At 34.5% G+C, this 16504-nt stretch overlaps 1 protein-coding gene across 4 annotated transcripts in view; it reads left to right on the plus strand.

Annotated features, from left to right (window-relative positions):
* LOC129264217 (tubulin polyglutamylase TTLL5-like) overlaps positions 1 to 16504 on the plus strand; it is a 54178-nt gene that overhangs the window by 15172 nt on the left and 22502 nt on the right. The window contains exons 11-20 of one of the 4 annotated variants that reach the window (XM_064102685.1): positions 1163 to 1264; positions 3125 to 3216; positions 4285 to 4392; positions 5665 to 5746; positions 6797 to 6858; positions 7219 to 7307; positions 9340 to 9366; positions 11097 to 11311; positions 11495 to 11557; positions 16153 to 16230. In XM_064102685.1, the coding sequence (XP_063958755.1) occupies positions 1163 to 1264; positions 3125 to 3216; positions 4285 to 4392; positions 5665 to 5746; positions 6797 to 6858; positions 7219 to 7307; positions 9340 to 9366; positions 11097 to 11311; positions 11495 to 11557; positions 16153 to 16230 (918 nt within the window). The remainder of the gene's footprint in view (positions 1 to 1162; positions 1265 to 3124; positions 3217 to 4284; positions 4393 to 5664; positions 5747 to 6796; positions 6859 to 7218; positions 7308 to 9339; positions 9367 to 11096; positions 11312 to 11494; positions 11558 to 16152; positions 16231 to 16504) is intronic. The other 3 variants (XM_064102686.1, XM_064102687.1, XM_064102688.1) reach the window with 3 other exon arrangements.

The following is a 16504-nucleotide window of genomic DNA, read 5'->3' on the forward strand; positions in this document are numbered from 1 at the left end:
GATTTCCATGCCTTTCTCTGATGTAATAATAAATACGTATGAAAGAAGAGGTTCATCCTGACATCAAGTTGAGAGAAATATATCAATGAAGGTTTGATGAATATTCATCAAAGAGCAACAAAGTTATGGATTTTAAAAGTTCCTATTTTGTGATGTCATGTGCTGCACTCGACCCAGGTGAGGTAAATGGGTACCGGCAGGAAGTAATTCCTCAAAAAGCTGTGCGCACCAGAATGGGTAGACTAGCTTAGCCGGGGTAATATAGGAGTGCCTTGAGCACCTAGCAAGGTTAGGGACAGTGATTTTCCGCGATTGCGGAAAACGGACGGAATTCACGGAATCGGCCTTTTGAAACGGAAAGTGGCTTTTCAAACGGAAAATCACGGAAAACATGATTTTTCCCAAAATGCACAAAGTAGCAACAGAAATTAATCCCAAATCCTCAACAAAATACGATTATCAACTGAAAAAAACACGATCTCACTTTGCAACAGCAATCATGACAATCAACACATCGTAACTACACTCGAGCCCCTCCATCACTCGATCGTATCTAAATTAGTTTACACTCACGTCCGCATATAAGGCAGAATACAGCCGTGTGTTGCTGCCCTCTGCGTTCGGTCATAATATAATCACGGTGATTCAACAAATCCAAAATGGCGGATAGGCAGAAGTCGTCGACTGCTCAAAACGATGTCCGAAAAGTCCCCAAATCAGCGATAAAATCCCACTTAATCATAAAATAATGCGAATAATATGAAAGGTGAGAATGTATTCATGTTGATTATGTTTCCCTAAAGAGTTTTTGAGCTCGAATCTCTTCTATTAAAATGGATTTTAAAGCGATGTAAGTACATTGTTAGATGCAAATTTTGACCAGCGCTAGCATTTTGACATCGCTACTCATTGCGTATTGGTTTTCTATGTAAACGGAATTGTCACTTTTTCATGTACACAAAGTCTATGGGGAAACGGAATTTCCGTTTTCAGACGTGCTGAAACGGAATTTGAGATTTTCTGAAACAGAAAAGGCAATTTTTAGAAACGGAAAATCACTGTCCCTACAAGGTGGATACGTGCGCTATACAAATCCTATATTATTATTTATTTATTACTAATCCAGATAATGCATTTTTCTTCCAAACACTGTTTGTTTTAGGTTCGCTACTGTGCAATACCAACAGAACAATAAGACAATAAAGAACACGTGCATGCATTTGACCAACTACAGTTTGAACAAGAAGAGTCGTGACTACGTCAAGTGAGTATCTGTTATAATTATACAAGTAAAATAGTTAAGAGTGTTCTGTAGGGCGGGAGTTGGGAGGAGGAAGGTTTAATATCTGTAAAGGCCTACTTTGATTAACACAAATTCTTAATGTGGAAAATGGCAAGCAAATCTATGAGGAGCTAGTGAAAATATAAGGGTATACTTCATTGCAGTTAGCCTGTAAATGACAAAGTAAGACATTTAAAGGGGTATGCCAGTCTTGAAATAATATGAGTTGAATAGATGTGTTCAAAAGAGACAAGCAAAACTGAGAATTTCATCCAAATCAACTTCAAGATGGAGTCTTGGGGGCAAGTCAATTTGCTTTTTATACCATGAGTGTCCTATGACTACATCTTCAAGGTGATTTGAACTTCGGGGCAAGTCAACTTGCTTTACCATGAATGTCCTGTGACTGTATCTTGAAGGGTATCTCATCTTTGAGGCAAGTCAATTTGCTTTAATACCATAAATGTCCTACGACTTGATCAAGTTAAGAAAAGAAAAATACCCCAAATGCATAAATGTGCCAATGTGTCAGTGTTAGTGACCTTCAATGAGATACCAGGAGACAAGGTTTCAAATATCAAACAAAATCACCAATTTATTATGTGGAGAAAGGATTCAGTAATAATGATTCTGTTTTGTCGTCATCTTGACAATGCTTTCTTGACGTTTATACCTTCTTGTAACAAATCAGATAATTCTGTGGATCACTTTGGTCAGCCTCGTGCTTTTTTAGATGAACATTTATAAGATCTTGTTAACAGCTTAATCCAGATTAGTTCCTTGTAAATAGTGCAATATTATTCATGCAACATGTAATAAAAAGTAGATTTGTCACCAATTTGGTTATAGAAAGAATGTATTGGTTACCAGTTTCTCTGTCACCAGCTTCTAAGACACTTTTACATAATAGCAAAAGGTATAAACTAAAACAGTTGAATATTTCAACTTCAAGTAAACTTTGTGATGGCTGAACTTATAACAGTAATATACACTTTCATCAATTAATTATATCACATCTTGCAAATCAGATCTTAACACCTTCACATATCAAAATTTAAATTTCACAATGTAAGCCGGTATTATACATTCTGTCATAAATCCGATTGAATACTCAAGTGACTTTTGGAAAGGTAAAATAATTAAAAGCAGTAATCAATTTCAATGAATGCTGATACCATTATGTTACTTTCTTTAGACGACTCAGAATTAAATTTAAAAAAAAACTTTTTGTCACCGTGTGAGTAATTCCATTTTGACCCAAAAATACATCAATTCACTTGTCACCAAAACATTACCGAATCTTTAATTGAACTGACCACCAAGATCATGAGTAAATCTGCTATCATGGGCACCAAACATGGAAGTGGAAAACTGATCACCAAGATCAACAATTTGTCAAAACCGACTTCTACTACTACACATTTCACATTCATTGCAATAGATCACCAAGATCAATAGTTAAGGAATAGAGCCTCGTCGATCTGGCGCTGCACAGCGGCTGCCGTGCCCACGATCAATTGGGCAAAGCAGATTTTCAGAGTATTTCATTTTATGTCTATTTCAAACAATAAAATATGGATTTTGGATTTTTGGATGTTAACGTACTAGATGTCGATCTACGTTAATATGGTAACAATTAACTTTGAATTTTAAAATTTGTCATTAAATCATAGTATGCTACGACTGCATTATAGTATAGTTTTAATGATGTTCAATTAGAGAATTCTGAATATAATGGAATGATGAAGTGAAATATGATTTTGCTAAAAAGGGAAGATAAATCCACCATATGTTTTGATGGGTATGAGCGTATACTTAATTATGATTCTATTATTGCTTTAGGTGTGATGATGGAGACATTGAAGACTATGGGAACAAGTGGAGTTTAGGAGCAATGCTTAGGTACCTCAAGAAACAAGGCAAAGATGCTAAACGTAAGCATACAGGATTTTACCTCACCTAGTAGAAGTATGAAAGCTGCATTCCACAACATTCTATGAATTTTTTCCATCAGAATTTCTGATGTTTTTTTTTTGTGTCTCGCCTTGTAATCAGAGGGTCGTGTGTTCGAATCCCACCAGGGCCTAGCGTCCTTTGGCAAGGCGTCAATCCACAATTTGCCACTCTCCACCCAGGTGTTAAATGGGTAGACGGTAGGATGCGAAAGCCTATGTAGTATGCCTAGCAATTGAGTCTTGGAACTCTTGTTGGAATGCTCCCCAGGGAGTGGAGAAGGTGCATACATTGTATGCGGGCATGCAAGGATTCGATGACCGGGGTAATAATATATCTGTAAAGCACTTAGAGACGTCGTTCCGATGTGTTAAGCGCTATATAAATGCGGAATATTATTATTATTAACATTTCATGTGGGTTGTTACTTAAGAACGTTTGATTGGTCAAGAAGACCTTTTATGTAAAGTATTTATAAGAGCAATTCTCCTACAAACCAAATGACACATCAGTTGAACATTATGCATTGTTTCAATAATACGTTGATCAGGGTTTGATCAGAAATACTTTTTAAAAAAATCTGCCACTACTTTATGTGGTTCTCAAGCAAATACTACTTAAAAGTGATTTTGTGTTCTGAATATTTGAAATGGTTAAGAGCTTGAACATAACTGAAGAGTGGAATAGTATTTGTATTTTGCAAGGTGATAAAAGGTGTTTGGTGAACAGAATTACTATATTGCTGAATAGAAATAGTTGATCATAAGAGTACCAAAGGCAATTTTTCGTCAGTGAATATCACATTGCATATATTTGCTTCTTTTAGCAATAAAAGTATATTATTCCATACCAATTATTTGTTTTACACAAGATACTGTTTGTTTTTATGAGTTTTACAAAAACTAGAAAGTGAGGAGGAGCTTTCGCCAAATTTACCAAGAAATCATTGCCAGTGAATGACAAGTTGACAAACTTGATGAAACGGTTCCCTGAGAGAGTACTGTGTTGATTATTATTTTGAATAATTGATATGAATTCTGTATTCACAGTTCTACTTTCGAGAATAGAGGATGCAGTGAACAAAACAATCATCTGTGCAGAGCTTCCTGTGGCCAACGCCTGTAAGATGTTCCAACCATACAGGGGAAATTGCTTTGGTAAGAATACTGCTTTGATCATGTTATATCTGTAAAACGCTTAGAGACATTGTTCCGATAGTAAAGAGCAGACTATCATTACGTTCTACATTGATATAATACTGTTGTGATACAGGGTTTTATGCATAAAAGTTTACTACTATAATAATTTTCGTCATTCATTATAGTAATACCATGAAAATATCTGTAATTTGTATTACCTGCTTATCCCTGTTACCATGGAATTTACTGTAATGTTAATGTTAGCATCATGGTAGATTTATACACAAAATGACCCAGATCAATGAAAATATGCTGAGAAACTAACAAAATGCACCATTGTTTTATATGTGACCAGGCACCACAAAACCTACAAAAAGTCGCCAAAAATGAAATTTTAGCGAAATAGCCCTTCTGAAAGGGGAAATTCTAAGCTTTATAATGATATATAACTCATATATAACCCACTCAAGTAAGAGGAGAATGTTCACTACCAAGGAACACTCCTTTTGAGGAAAGGGGGATTAAAAATTACTAGTCTATTGAAGAGCACTTACTCTTCTACTATTGGGTATTGCAGACAAAAGGAAGATTAAAAATCAATAAAATTTCAATAGAAGGGATTATCAGATTGCCCCCAAAGTTGACACACTAATTAGGGACATCCTGTCCATTAGTTTGAAGAAGTATCAATGTTAGAGCTTATCCTGTTTTAAATCTATAGGAGTTCAAAGAGAGATGAATATTCAGGTTTTCTTGAAAACAAAACATGATTACAATTATCTCAAACAGACAAAAATAGGTCTAATAACAACACTAAAAATAAATCACTTTAGGTTTGATATTTGCATCCCAATTTTTACAGTAAATAGAAATAGAAAACACAAAAATCTGAAATTTGAACATTAATTGGCTCCAACTGAAAATCACGCAGTGCAACTTTTTGTATGTTTTGTGGTGCTGGATCACATATATAGTGTCAAATCAAATGGTAAAAAAAAAAGTTTTTGTTTGTTTTAGAAGTGTATTCATCATTTACATTTGAACTCATAATTTCATCAAATTAATCTTCATTAATTGAATGAACTTTTAAGAAATTGAATAGCTGCTCTACTAGGATGGGTGTCAGTGATGAAACTTATTTTTATGTGGTGCATTATCAAAGAATGAAAATTTGAAAAGAATTTGGTTCCAAAAGAAATGATTTTTTTTTTTAAAGGCATTTCATCAGGGAGATTGATATGTCATTGCATCAAGTTTCAAATAATATTATGTATTTCTGTTTATCCACAGAGCTGTATGGTTTTGATATCTTAGTAGATGCCAATCTCAAACCCTGGGTATTAGAAGTCAATCTCTCTCCATCATTAGCTACGTAAGTTGCACATCGTTCATCAAATATTACTTGTTAGATCTAAATGAAATCAAAATGTATTTCCATCAACCGATATCTATCACATGATCATAATACATGGCGATATACATTATGCAGTGAGTGAAGTATTATTGATTTGATTTGATTTGATTTATTGTTTCACATTCCACAAAAACATACATCTTGAACATAATTATGAGAAGATGACAAAAAATACATAGTTGTAGTGTTTTACAAAGAAATACAATATCGTGAAATATGAGGAACCTATTAAAAAGCAAAGCTTGTAGACATATAGGTTCCCAGAAGAAAATAATCAATGATTAACAACTCCTAACGCAATGAAGCGAGATAAATCAAATGTAGAAAAATAAGACATTATAAAGAGTTCAACATGATAGTCACTCGAGCAAGGCGCTTACCCACTAGCGTACGATTGTAAAAGAAATATTTTCAGCCTACATTTAAAAGAATATAAAGAGGGCGCCTCAATTATATCTACATAAAGTCTAGAGAATGTCCATGATATTTCAAAAGATTTTTCTTTTCAATCCAGGTAGATAACCTTCGTGAGATGAACAAAAATTGTGTAGTGTCTGATAAAGCTGTTTTATGTTTATATTTTTGCATTGTTATTCTATATGTACCTTCACTACGTAGAGTTTTGGAATGAGTTATATAATAATAATAATAATAATAATAATAAAAAACAGTTCTTGTATAGCGCATACCAGATTATGAATATAACGTCTCTATGCGCTTCCAAAGGACTTTGATATTATTACCCTGGCTTTAGCTTGGCGGCCGTAATTACTTACAGCGCACACGCTTTACAAGGAATTAATTCCTACCGGGTACCCATTTACCTCACCTGGGTCGAGTGCAGCACACTGTGGATGAATTCCTTGCTGATGGAAACTGCGCCATGGCTGGGATTTGAACCCACAACCCTTTGTTTCAAAATCTGGAGACTAATCCACTGTTCCACAATGCTGATTATCCATACAACTCTTCACTTCCTTTTATTTTCTCTCTCATTACCCTCTTCAGTGAAGCACCAATCGACATGAAGATCAAGTCTAACGTGTGTGGTGATCTCTTTAGTTTAACCGGTAAGTATAGTGCATTCATGAAATCAATATTTACAACTATCATAATATTTATAGTTATATGTTATAGAAGGCTATTTGAAATAATATGTATTTTCTTTTACAAAAATTCTTCATAGTGAAATTGTTGTTAAGTGTGTCTCTTTGGAAGAATACTTGAGACAGTACTAGTTTCTTTTATTTTTTATTTTTTTCACTATTCCACTTAAAAAGTTTTGGGGGCCAAATATGCTAAAATTTCTTTGTACCTGGGTCAATGCCCATTGCTTATTTCATAAACAGAGATTTCATTATATTTGTATTTTTAAGTTTGCATGAATGAGATGTTTTTATAATGATCATGTTTATCGTTTTTGTTGACAGGTTTTGTTGTACAAGATCCTGTGATGAGACGTATGCAGCAGAGTAGAAGAAATCAGGATCTAGCTGCTTCTAGTACACTAAGACAACAGGTATGATGGGGTGTAGAGGTGGTATAATGGCAGAAGAGAATTATACAAGAGATATACATATATTATACCAACCTATAATATAGGCGGAGGCTGCAGCGATATCTGTGCTGTTACGTTTAATTTATAAAAAAATACACATTTTGTAGGTCTGATGCAGAAGACTACTCAGGCACAGTTCATAGTCCTTTGCATCAGACGTTTTGCGTCCAATGCGTGTGACGGCATCAGACTCTAAAGCAAAGACAATATCTGCAGCGTCCGCCCATGCTATAGGCTAATTTCATGAAGGATGCAAGCTTTTAAATTGTAAGACCCTATTTAGATAACTCTCATCTTACAAAGGGTTGTGAATCAGACTACATATCTCAGGTTCAATTCTTTGTTTCTCGGTCATTCAATGTCTTTCCTTAAAGGTGCACGATCCCTGTCGCTGTTAAGACAGTTTTGTTCTTGCCGGCATCTTCATTATGAAGATCGTCAATGTAATTTGCATGCAGCAGTTGATCATCGGCCAGTCGCGCAGCAAATGCACACATTAATAGCAGGGAATAATTTTGCTTTACAAATTTGAATAGCATTTTTGGTCTTACCAGAAAAGCTCTCAACTAAGTAATGTACAGTCCTATGTAAAGATATGCTATACAAAAGACTTTATGCATAGCAGTCTTTCAAAAATGTGGAGCAAATTGAGATGCGATACCAGGAAAATTATTCCCTGAACAGTGCACATACGCTATGCTGCATTTGACTACATCGGCATTGACCCAGCAATCATTCTGCTGACATCACTTCACACAGAAGAAAGAGGCGAATCCCGCCTGCCAAGATCTTTGAACAGCAGCCGAAGCCTATGCATCCGAGAATCATCAGAGATTGGATGTTTGGAACATGGCATCTGCGTAAGCGTCCTATAACATTAATGTCAATGGCCAGCTTGCGCGGTCCGCAGAGTATACGTATGTCCAGCAGCGCCCTCTCAATCTAGGGATCATGCACCTTTCAAATCTTGTATATATGTGTATGCTTAAAGATTTATTTGTTTTCAAATCCAATTGATGTTAAAATACATTGTTGATATTTTCCATGTTATCTATTTGAGTGGCAGTGGATTTGAATCATGTTCTTTAATAACAATGCTATCTCACAATCTGTGATTGATTCACATCTTTTGCAACATGTTTTTCTTTATCGTTGTGATTCTAATTTTCTTAATTATTTTTCATTAGAGTTTGATAATATTTCCAGTTTTCTCTATTGACTTCATAACTTTTTTGAGATGATGTTAATTTTTGTTCCTTTTTTACATGCAGTCTCAATGAATGATTATTTGAAGCATTTATTTCAAACCCATATGTCAAAATTGATATTTTGCCATTAGAACCATCAGTGCATGGGTAAAAAGATTTTAAAACTAAAAAAAAAAATGATATTGAAAAAAAAAGACACCTTGGAGCACTTCATGAAACAGATAGTCAGTGATTTTTCTCTGTCTGTTATTATAAGCTACTGTATGGCTGATAGCAAATTAGTTGGTTAAAATCACCAGGCCTGAAAATCACTAACAAATCTTTTCATGAAATGCTTCCCGATCTTGACCTTTCCAAAGGACCATGTCTTAAATGCATCTTTACTCTCAAATGTTGAATGAAATAATCAAAAGAAATTGACAATGTATCACATCGTAGCTTTTTAATCGTTGATTAATGTTTAGGGTGGTCAAGAAATATACAAAAGATGGGAAAAATCCTGATTTACATATTCAGAAAGGCTGTTTAATTTTCATCTGGGAAGTATTCCGTGAAACAAATAGTGACATTAACTGACTTTTTTTGCTCTGGTCCAATCAGATGCAAGAATTTCAGTAGCTTCACTAGCTTATAATAGATAGGAAAGCCATTGATTATTTGTTATATGAAATACCCCCTGTTTTCTACAATCATTAATTATCTTTCATTCATTTCACCCTTGTTTGCATGACCCTACCATCATTGCATTGCTGTGTTCTCACTTATGTACATCCTTTTGTACGTAGAAGGAGCGCATTGGCTCTGCCTTCTCGGTGAGTTCCATTTCACACAAGACTTTTACTGCTTAGATGATATGCATTCTTTTGAAAGTTAGACTTCTCTCTTTCATGATAAACCTTCAACCTTACATTTAACGTCTACCTTCTTAAAGGTCAAGTCTACCTCAGAAAAATGTTGATTTAAATCAATAGAGAAAAATCAGATAATCGTAATGCTGAAAATTTCATCATAATCGGATGTAAAATAAGAAAGTTATGACATTTAAAAGTTTCTCTTATTTTTCACAAAATATTTATTTGCACAATTTAGTCACATGCAAATGAGAGAATCTATGATCTCCCTCACTCACTATTTCTTTTGTTTTTATTTGTTTGAATTATACAATATTTCAATTTTTACAGATTTAACAGTAAGGATCAACTTGACTGAACCATAAAATGTTAAACAATGGTAATTCCACATGTTAAGGGAGAAATAAAACTTCGTTTCACAGGACAACGAGGAGAAAATAAGAATATTTCATGTTTTATATAATAAAATACAAAAGAAATAGTGAGTGAGTGATGTCATCAGTTCCCTCATTGGCATACCAACCGGGATACTATTTTGTGAAATTAAGCGAAACTTGAAAATGTCATAACTTTCTTATTTTACATCCGATTTTGATGAAATTTTCAGTGTTATGCTTGTTAGATTTTTATCTTTTTATTCAAATCAACTTTTTGTTGGGGTGGACTTGTCCTTTAAGTTCTAATCTCCACTTTTCTCTTCTCTCTTTCCTTCTTTCTCTCCTCTCTTTCCTTCTTTCTCTCCTCTCTTTCCTTCTTTCTCTTTCTTTCCTTCTTTCTCTCCTCTCTTTCCTTCTTTCTCTCCTCTCTTTCCTTCTTTCTCTCCTCTCTTTCCTTCTTTCTCTCCTCTCTTTCCTTCTTTCTATCCTCTCTTTCCTTCTTTCTCCCCTCTTCCTTTCTCATCGAGTCTTTCATCCCTTTTTTCATCATCATGCATCACATCTCTGAAATATTGCTGATTTGATTTATGAAAAATGCTCTTAAAAGTTTAGTCTAGTCTTCAAGCATGTATTGGCCTAATATGTGTATAAACACACTTTTTTTTAATAATTCATTGTTTGTTCTCACATTCTGAACAATTTGAAACATTGAATAGTACCAGGGGGCCGTTTCATAAAGCTGTTCGTAAGTTAAGAGCGACTTTAAGAACGACTGGTGATCCTTTCTCACGCGCTTAAATCATCGCCAACGAATATACCATTTACCACAAGAAAGGATCACCAGTCCTTAAAGTCGCTCTTAACTTACGAACAGCTTTATGAAACACCCACCTGGAGTAAGATATGATTTAAGAATTGTAGCACTGTCATGCAAAATTCGTAGCTGAGATTAAAAAGTTTTTATACATACACCATTATTCTGTCAGACAGATCCCATGAAACCCAGTCGCGAGTACATGTGTATTCACATGGACATGTAGAGAAACGATCTGTAATGGATTGAATGCCTTCACTATCTTTTTGAGAAATGCTGGCCATTATTCTCATAAACCATTAAATTATATCCTTCATTGATTTGCTTGTTTTTTTTTCTTTATTCATGTTTTTGTTTAGAATATATTTATGCTCATTCATACGTATTCCAACATTTTTCCAACATTACTAAATGTCCATTTGGCTTTAACCAGGCAATACTTCAGGTATTAATCTTCAAATAAAGTTGGACATTCCTTCTCATATCTGCCCTTTCCACAGCGACAAAGACCCAACTCTGCTGGGGTGGTGGGTAATAAGCTTGTCAGACCAAACTCTGGTAGAAAGTCTGCAGCAGCAGCATCGTCGGGTCCCAAAGATGGTTCCGGACTGACTCTAGAAGAACGTAAGATAATCCTAGAAAGCAGGGAGGAATACGCTAGGAGAGGGGGATGGATGAGAACATTTCCCTCACCAAACTCAATGGAGAAATATGGGTGAGTAATACTTAATAGTACTTGTCTACTTTAAGAATTTATGTTGTGCAAACTGATAGAAAAAAAGTGATACTTTTATGCATATGTATTTGAAAAAGAGACAATTCTATCTTTAATGTGTATTTATGAACATGAATCAATGATTCATATGTTTGTCTTTCTGTTACATCTTTTTCCTTTCAGTTCCTTAATGGAAAGTAGGAATTCCATGAACCATTTACTACATTCAAGACTCTTCTCTGACAAGTAAGTTTCACTAATACAATTTTAATCATTTGCATTACATATATTATAAAATGGTCGACATCGGCTTTATACCCTGGTTATTATGCTATTTTCATCTTCAATGTGCAGTTATATAATATTTGTGTGGTCAATATGTGTGTAGATTTTTATCATTAGGATAGAGTGATAGATTTTCGCTTTGTTTTAACATTTTCAAATATACATGCATCAATATATTGTAGTGTGGTTCTTTTTATCAACTTTGGTTTGCCAATTATTCAATGTACTGTGTTTGCACCTTCATGTTGCTATCAATGCAATATCAATGTTTGATTTCATTTTAGAATGGAAGAATAAACCTCAATTGTATTTTACTTAATTTCATCTCTACTGTAATGGATTGGTTTCAAATGGATTATGCTTAATAATTAGGAATGTCATCTTAGGTAGGATGCATATTTTCATGACAGAGCTTTATAAGGATTTAAGAATAAGTTAAGAATAACATTTTAGAGGGATACATCATCTAAAAACATTCCTCTTTCGGTTCTATTCTTTAATAACAATAATAACATCACTGGGGAATTTTCAGTCTCTTTTGTTGCTTTGAAATGCTAGATGCATATAATTTTTTTGAAGTTTTTATGATCTTTATATTTGCTTTTACCAATAGTCAATTTTTTATATCCTGTTCATGAATGCAAATAGTCTGCTCAAATTTAATAACTAACCTCTGGTAGTATTGTCTAAAACCTGGACCGTTTTCTCCAAATGTAACAAGCTAAAACAAAGAATTAACTAAATCATTTATGTAGTTTAAATTTGTGTTTTAAGATTTTATTTTAAGAAAGAGAATAAGTTGAGGTTACAAGCAAAATTCTTATATGCCCAACATTTATCAACCGACATGGTATAATTATCTTGCCAGTTGAATTTTTCATGTGCTGCTCTGTCATATTTAATAAGAAGGTTGAAAGAATCAATACAATCTTATTGTGTATTCTATATCTAGATATTAGAATGGTGTGTTCACATTAGATAGGTAAGATTAGACTTTGAGCTAGTATGAACATTACTTCCTATGATTGACCATAGCGGTGTCTTCTATTGCGTTATAGGCGAGGTCAAGCGACCTCTAGTACACGCTCTCCAAGGTAATGCTTTCATATTTTACTTGCATGAAGCAAGCATTGGAGCATGATATTTTTTTTACATTTCTGGTTCTTTGGCTTTTTGTTTTCATTTTTGCAAAGTCATTTTGCTTTTTCTTCTTTTTCCCTCCCAGAGTAGGAATTTTATGGTTCTGATTGCAAGAAAAGCAAATGCAAAAGTCACTTTCATTTTAAAAGTAAATAGCAGCTTTCTTTACAAGTCAATTCGAAATTTGTACATCATCATGAAAGTACAATTTCAATTTTTGTTCAGAAATTCTTCATTATCACTTTTGCAAGGAAACACCGCACTTTTTACTCATATCTAAAAAAATATGATACATTATAACATTTCGACAAAAAAGAAAACTTTAGTGATAAAATAGTACAATACATTAATTCATTCAATATACATAAAACAATGGTTATAATATTTGAAGTTGCAGATTGCAGACACATATATAAAGATCTTGTACTTAATAGTTTTCCTATGAATATCTCATTGTGTAATATATAAAAAAGCGAGAAATATACTTAAAATAAGAAGAGAGAAATAAGAAGTGAGGGTGGACTGACAATTCTTGAGAGGAACATTCAGGGAGCCGTGGGATTATTATTAAGGTATGTGCTTAGGATAAATTTTCCATTTGCGTTTAAATGGGTATATGAACTGTAGATTTTAAAGTCAAGTTGGAGATCATTCCAAAATAACAAATGGAGTTGGGTAGATTTGGGGACGAAGACGTGGGCGTTATGGTTATTGTGTTGATTTTTTCCATACCCAGGCAGTATCTCCAGCTCTCATTCCAGGTCCTATTTTCTTTATCATGCAACATTGTAATTGTTCTTAAAATTCACAGAGCAAAATGCTGAAAATTTCATCAAAATCGGATAACAAATAATGAAGTCATTGAATTTTTAAGTTTATCAATATTTTGTTAAACAGTTATATGCACATCGCTATGAATATTCATTAGGTGGGCTGATGATGTCACATCCCCACTTTCCTTTTTCTTATGTTATTGCATGAAATCTTAATCATTTTATTTTTTTATACATGTGTACATGATGTGTCTCCATTATGATGAAATAAGTTGCAAATAACTAATACACTAATCAGTTGACAATCCAATTGTTTTAGTTCTTGGTAGAAAACTTTTGAATAAACCTAATTTCATATAATAAAATACATGCCTAGAACTGTTTCACCGGAATAATGCAAATCTTGAAAATTCAATAACTTCATTATTTGTTATCCGATTTTGATCAAATTTTCAGCATTTTGCTCTGTGAATTTTACTCTATTTATTGAGATATAAATATCGCCAGCCTGGACCATCCCTTTAAGCCCAGCACTCACTATGCGATGCGATTGCAACAAAATCAGAGTGTTGGGCCAACCTGCAATAGCCACCCGATTTGTTGCATTAGGATCGCATATCAAATGATCTCGGACATTTGACATGTCATATCTTCCTGCGATTTTGCTCATTTCAGCCGGTCGGATTTGTCCTGGATGATGACGTCATGGCCAATTTTCTGCACTTCTGTTGCGCAGATAACATAGCCGCAGAAGAGGCACCGTGAGATACAGCGCCCTGCAGAGCTGATTGCACTGAGATGTGTTTGGCAACTTGTTGCAATCGAATCTTAGTGCAATTGCGTCGCATAGTGTGCACTGGGCTTTTAATGTCTTGTTTGTAACTCTGTATTCTCTGTGCATTGAAAGCTTAATAGAATCATAATAATAATAAATCTGTCAAGGAAAACAATGCAAGGATTTGTCAATGTGCTCTGAGACATCATGTATATTTCCCTCGAACCCGTGGGGGGTACTCGACCAAAAAAGTAGTAGGTATGTGCTGTGGGCGAGACAAAAAACGGGGGCCTTGGAGCGGGCTTATTGTAAAAAGGAGGGTCCTCGGAACTACAAATGTTTGTGAAAACGGGGGTCCTTGGAACGGGTCGCCTCCGTGTGCATCCCAATGGAACGGGCATACGTGCATGCAGCTAGCACGGCGCACGGGCGCCGGGTGCACTAGCGCAGAGGCGATGGCCGGACAGCGCTCTGCGGACGCTTTTCACCAAAATTGCGGCTCATCGTAGCAGATCAATGCGACCGGAACGGCGTAACGGAAAATATGCGAAGCTTTGGAGCGGATATCTTTCTTCTTTTTTCTCGATAAGAAGAAAATGCTATGCTTTGGAGCGGCATATCTTTCTTCTTTTTTCTCGATAAGAAGAAAATGCTATGTCTGAGTGCCCCCCCCCCCCCCCCCGGGCCCTCGAATGAGAATGTAAAGATAAACTCCCTGTTCCAATCCTGTCTGTAGCAAAATGATGTTTTTGAATACTTTCAAGGCCTTTATCTCTCTGTAGCATGCTATTATAAATGTTTTTTTTAACCACAACATCTTATGATAGGGGAATATATAAATTTTGTACTTTTTGCAAACAAAATATGTAATTCCTCATTGCATATTGCACGAGTTCTCTTGCATAAAAACCAAGTAATAATTTCTGTTTACAGGATTAACAAGAAACCCAGTTTTTGTTTATTTTGTGTGAATTTGATATTTTAAGAAATGAAATTATAGTAATGCTACAGTCAGTGTAATAATAAGAACAAATTAATCTTATATTGAATGAAGTTGTAATGTAACTTACAGTAGTTTCATAAGTACAGAGTATAAGTGATTATCGAAGTAATATTAAATTAGTTGATTGGAAAAAGCTTTTTTACATGTTGCACTATTGCATATTGATTTTGAGAGTTGAGTTCATATTAACACTCCATTCATATTTTTTTTTAGGTATTACTTGTTTGCAGTGTTTGCTTTGCACACCTTTTAACTATGTGCAGTAGTATCCTTTCATCCTACCTTTCATCTTTAATCTTTCACATCCCTCCGATACAATCCTTTCTTTTTTGGGGGTAAATTGTCATTTGGTCTTCAAACACTACTACTATGTAGTTTGTAGCTTTACAAGAAACACTCATCATGTACCTGGTTGTATTACAGAGAAGAAAAATCAATCCTCTTACAGAACATAAAACTTTGGGAGTTGTACATCTACAACAGAGTCAAAATGAAGGATATTCATTTCTTTAACTCCTTTGGTGTTGTAAGAAACCTATGTTCAATTCTATATTGAGAATAAGTCATGAAATCAAGTGGAAATTTGTAGTTGATTCGTGGCCCATTTAGCTTAATTAGACAAACTGTCTTGGGTTATGTTACACAAAAGTTGATGATCAGTCACTATAAAATGGTGATGGCCAATCAAGCTCCATGTCATTGACCACGAACCAATCAGAAGTGTCCTTTCACATAATTCTTTTCATTGCAAAACTTTGTGAAACTGCACCCTGATTTCATAAGGAAAACCAAATGGCAATAAACCAATGGCCTATCACATTCCACTGTTCCCATATCTATCATATATCCCTGATCCTTTACGCAGTGTGGATACTAGTAGTTCATCTCCCAGATCTAAATCGGCTCATTCAACTTTGGCTTCATCCAGAGCCAGACAGTGCACGTAAGTTTAGATGTCTTTAATAGCTAACATCCACAACTGAAAAGTGAATCTGTTGCAAAATATAATGTCTTTTTAATCAGCATGCAAGTCACTCGTAGCATGTTCTACAATTCGCATAGTTTTAATTATTAATTGATTAAATTAATTTTGCGATTTGATTGATTATACTAATTTACGCATAAATTATGCATGAGATAAGAATTTTAGGTCTAAATTAATGAATAAAGGCTCAGATAAGTTTAAATTTGTTTATTCTCTGATCTTAGTTAATGTA

This window comes from Lytechinus pictus, chromosome 7 (genome assembly GCF_037042905.1).
Source record: "Lytechinus pictus isolate F3 Inbred chromosome 7, Lp3.0, whole genome shotgun sequence".
Taxonomy (NCBI): Eukaryota; Metazoa; Echinodermata; class Echinoidea; order Temnopleuroida; family Toxopneustidae; genus Lytechinus; species Lytechinus pictus.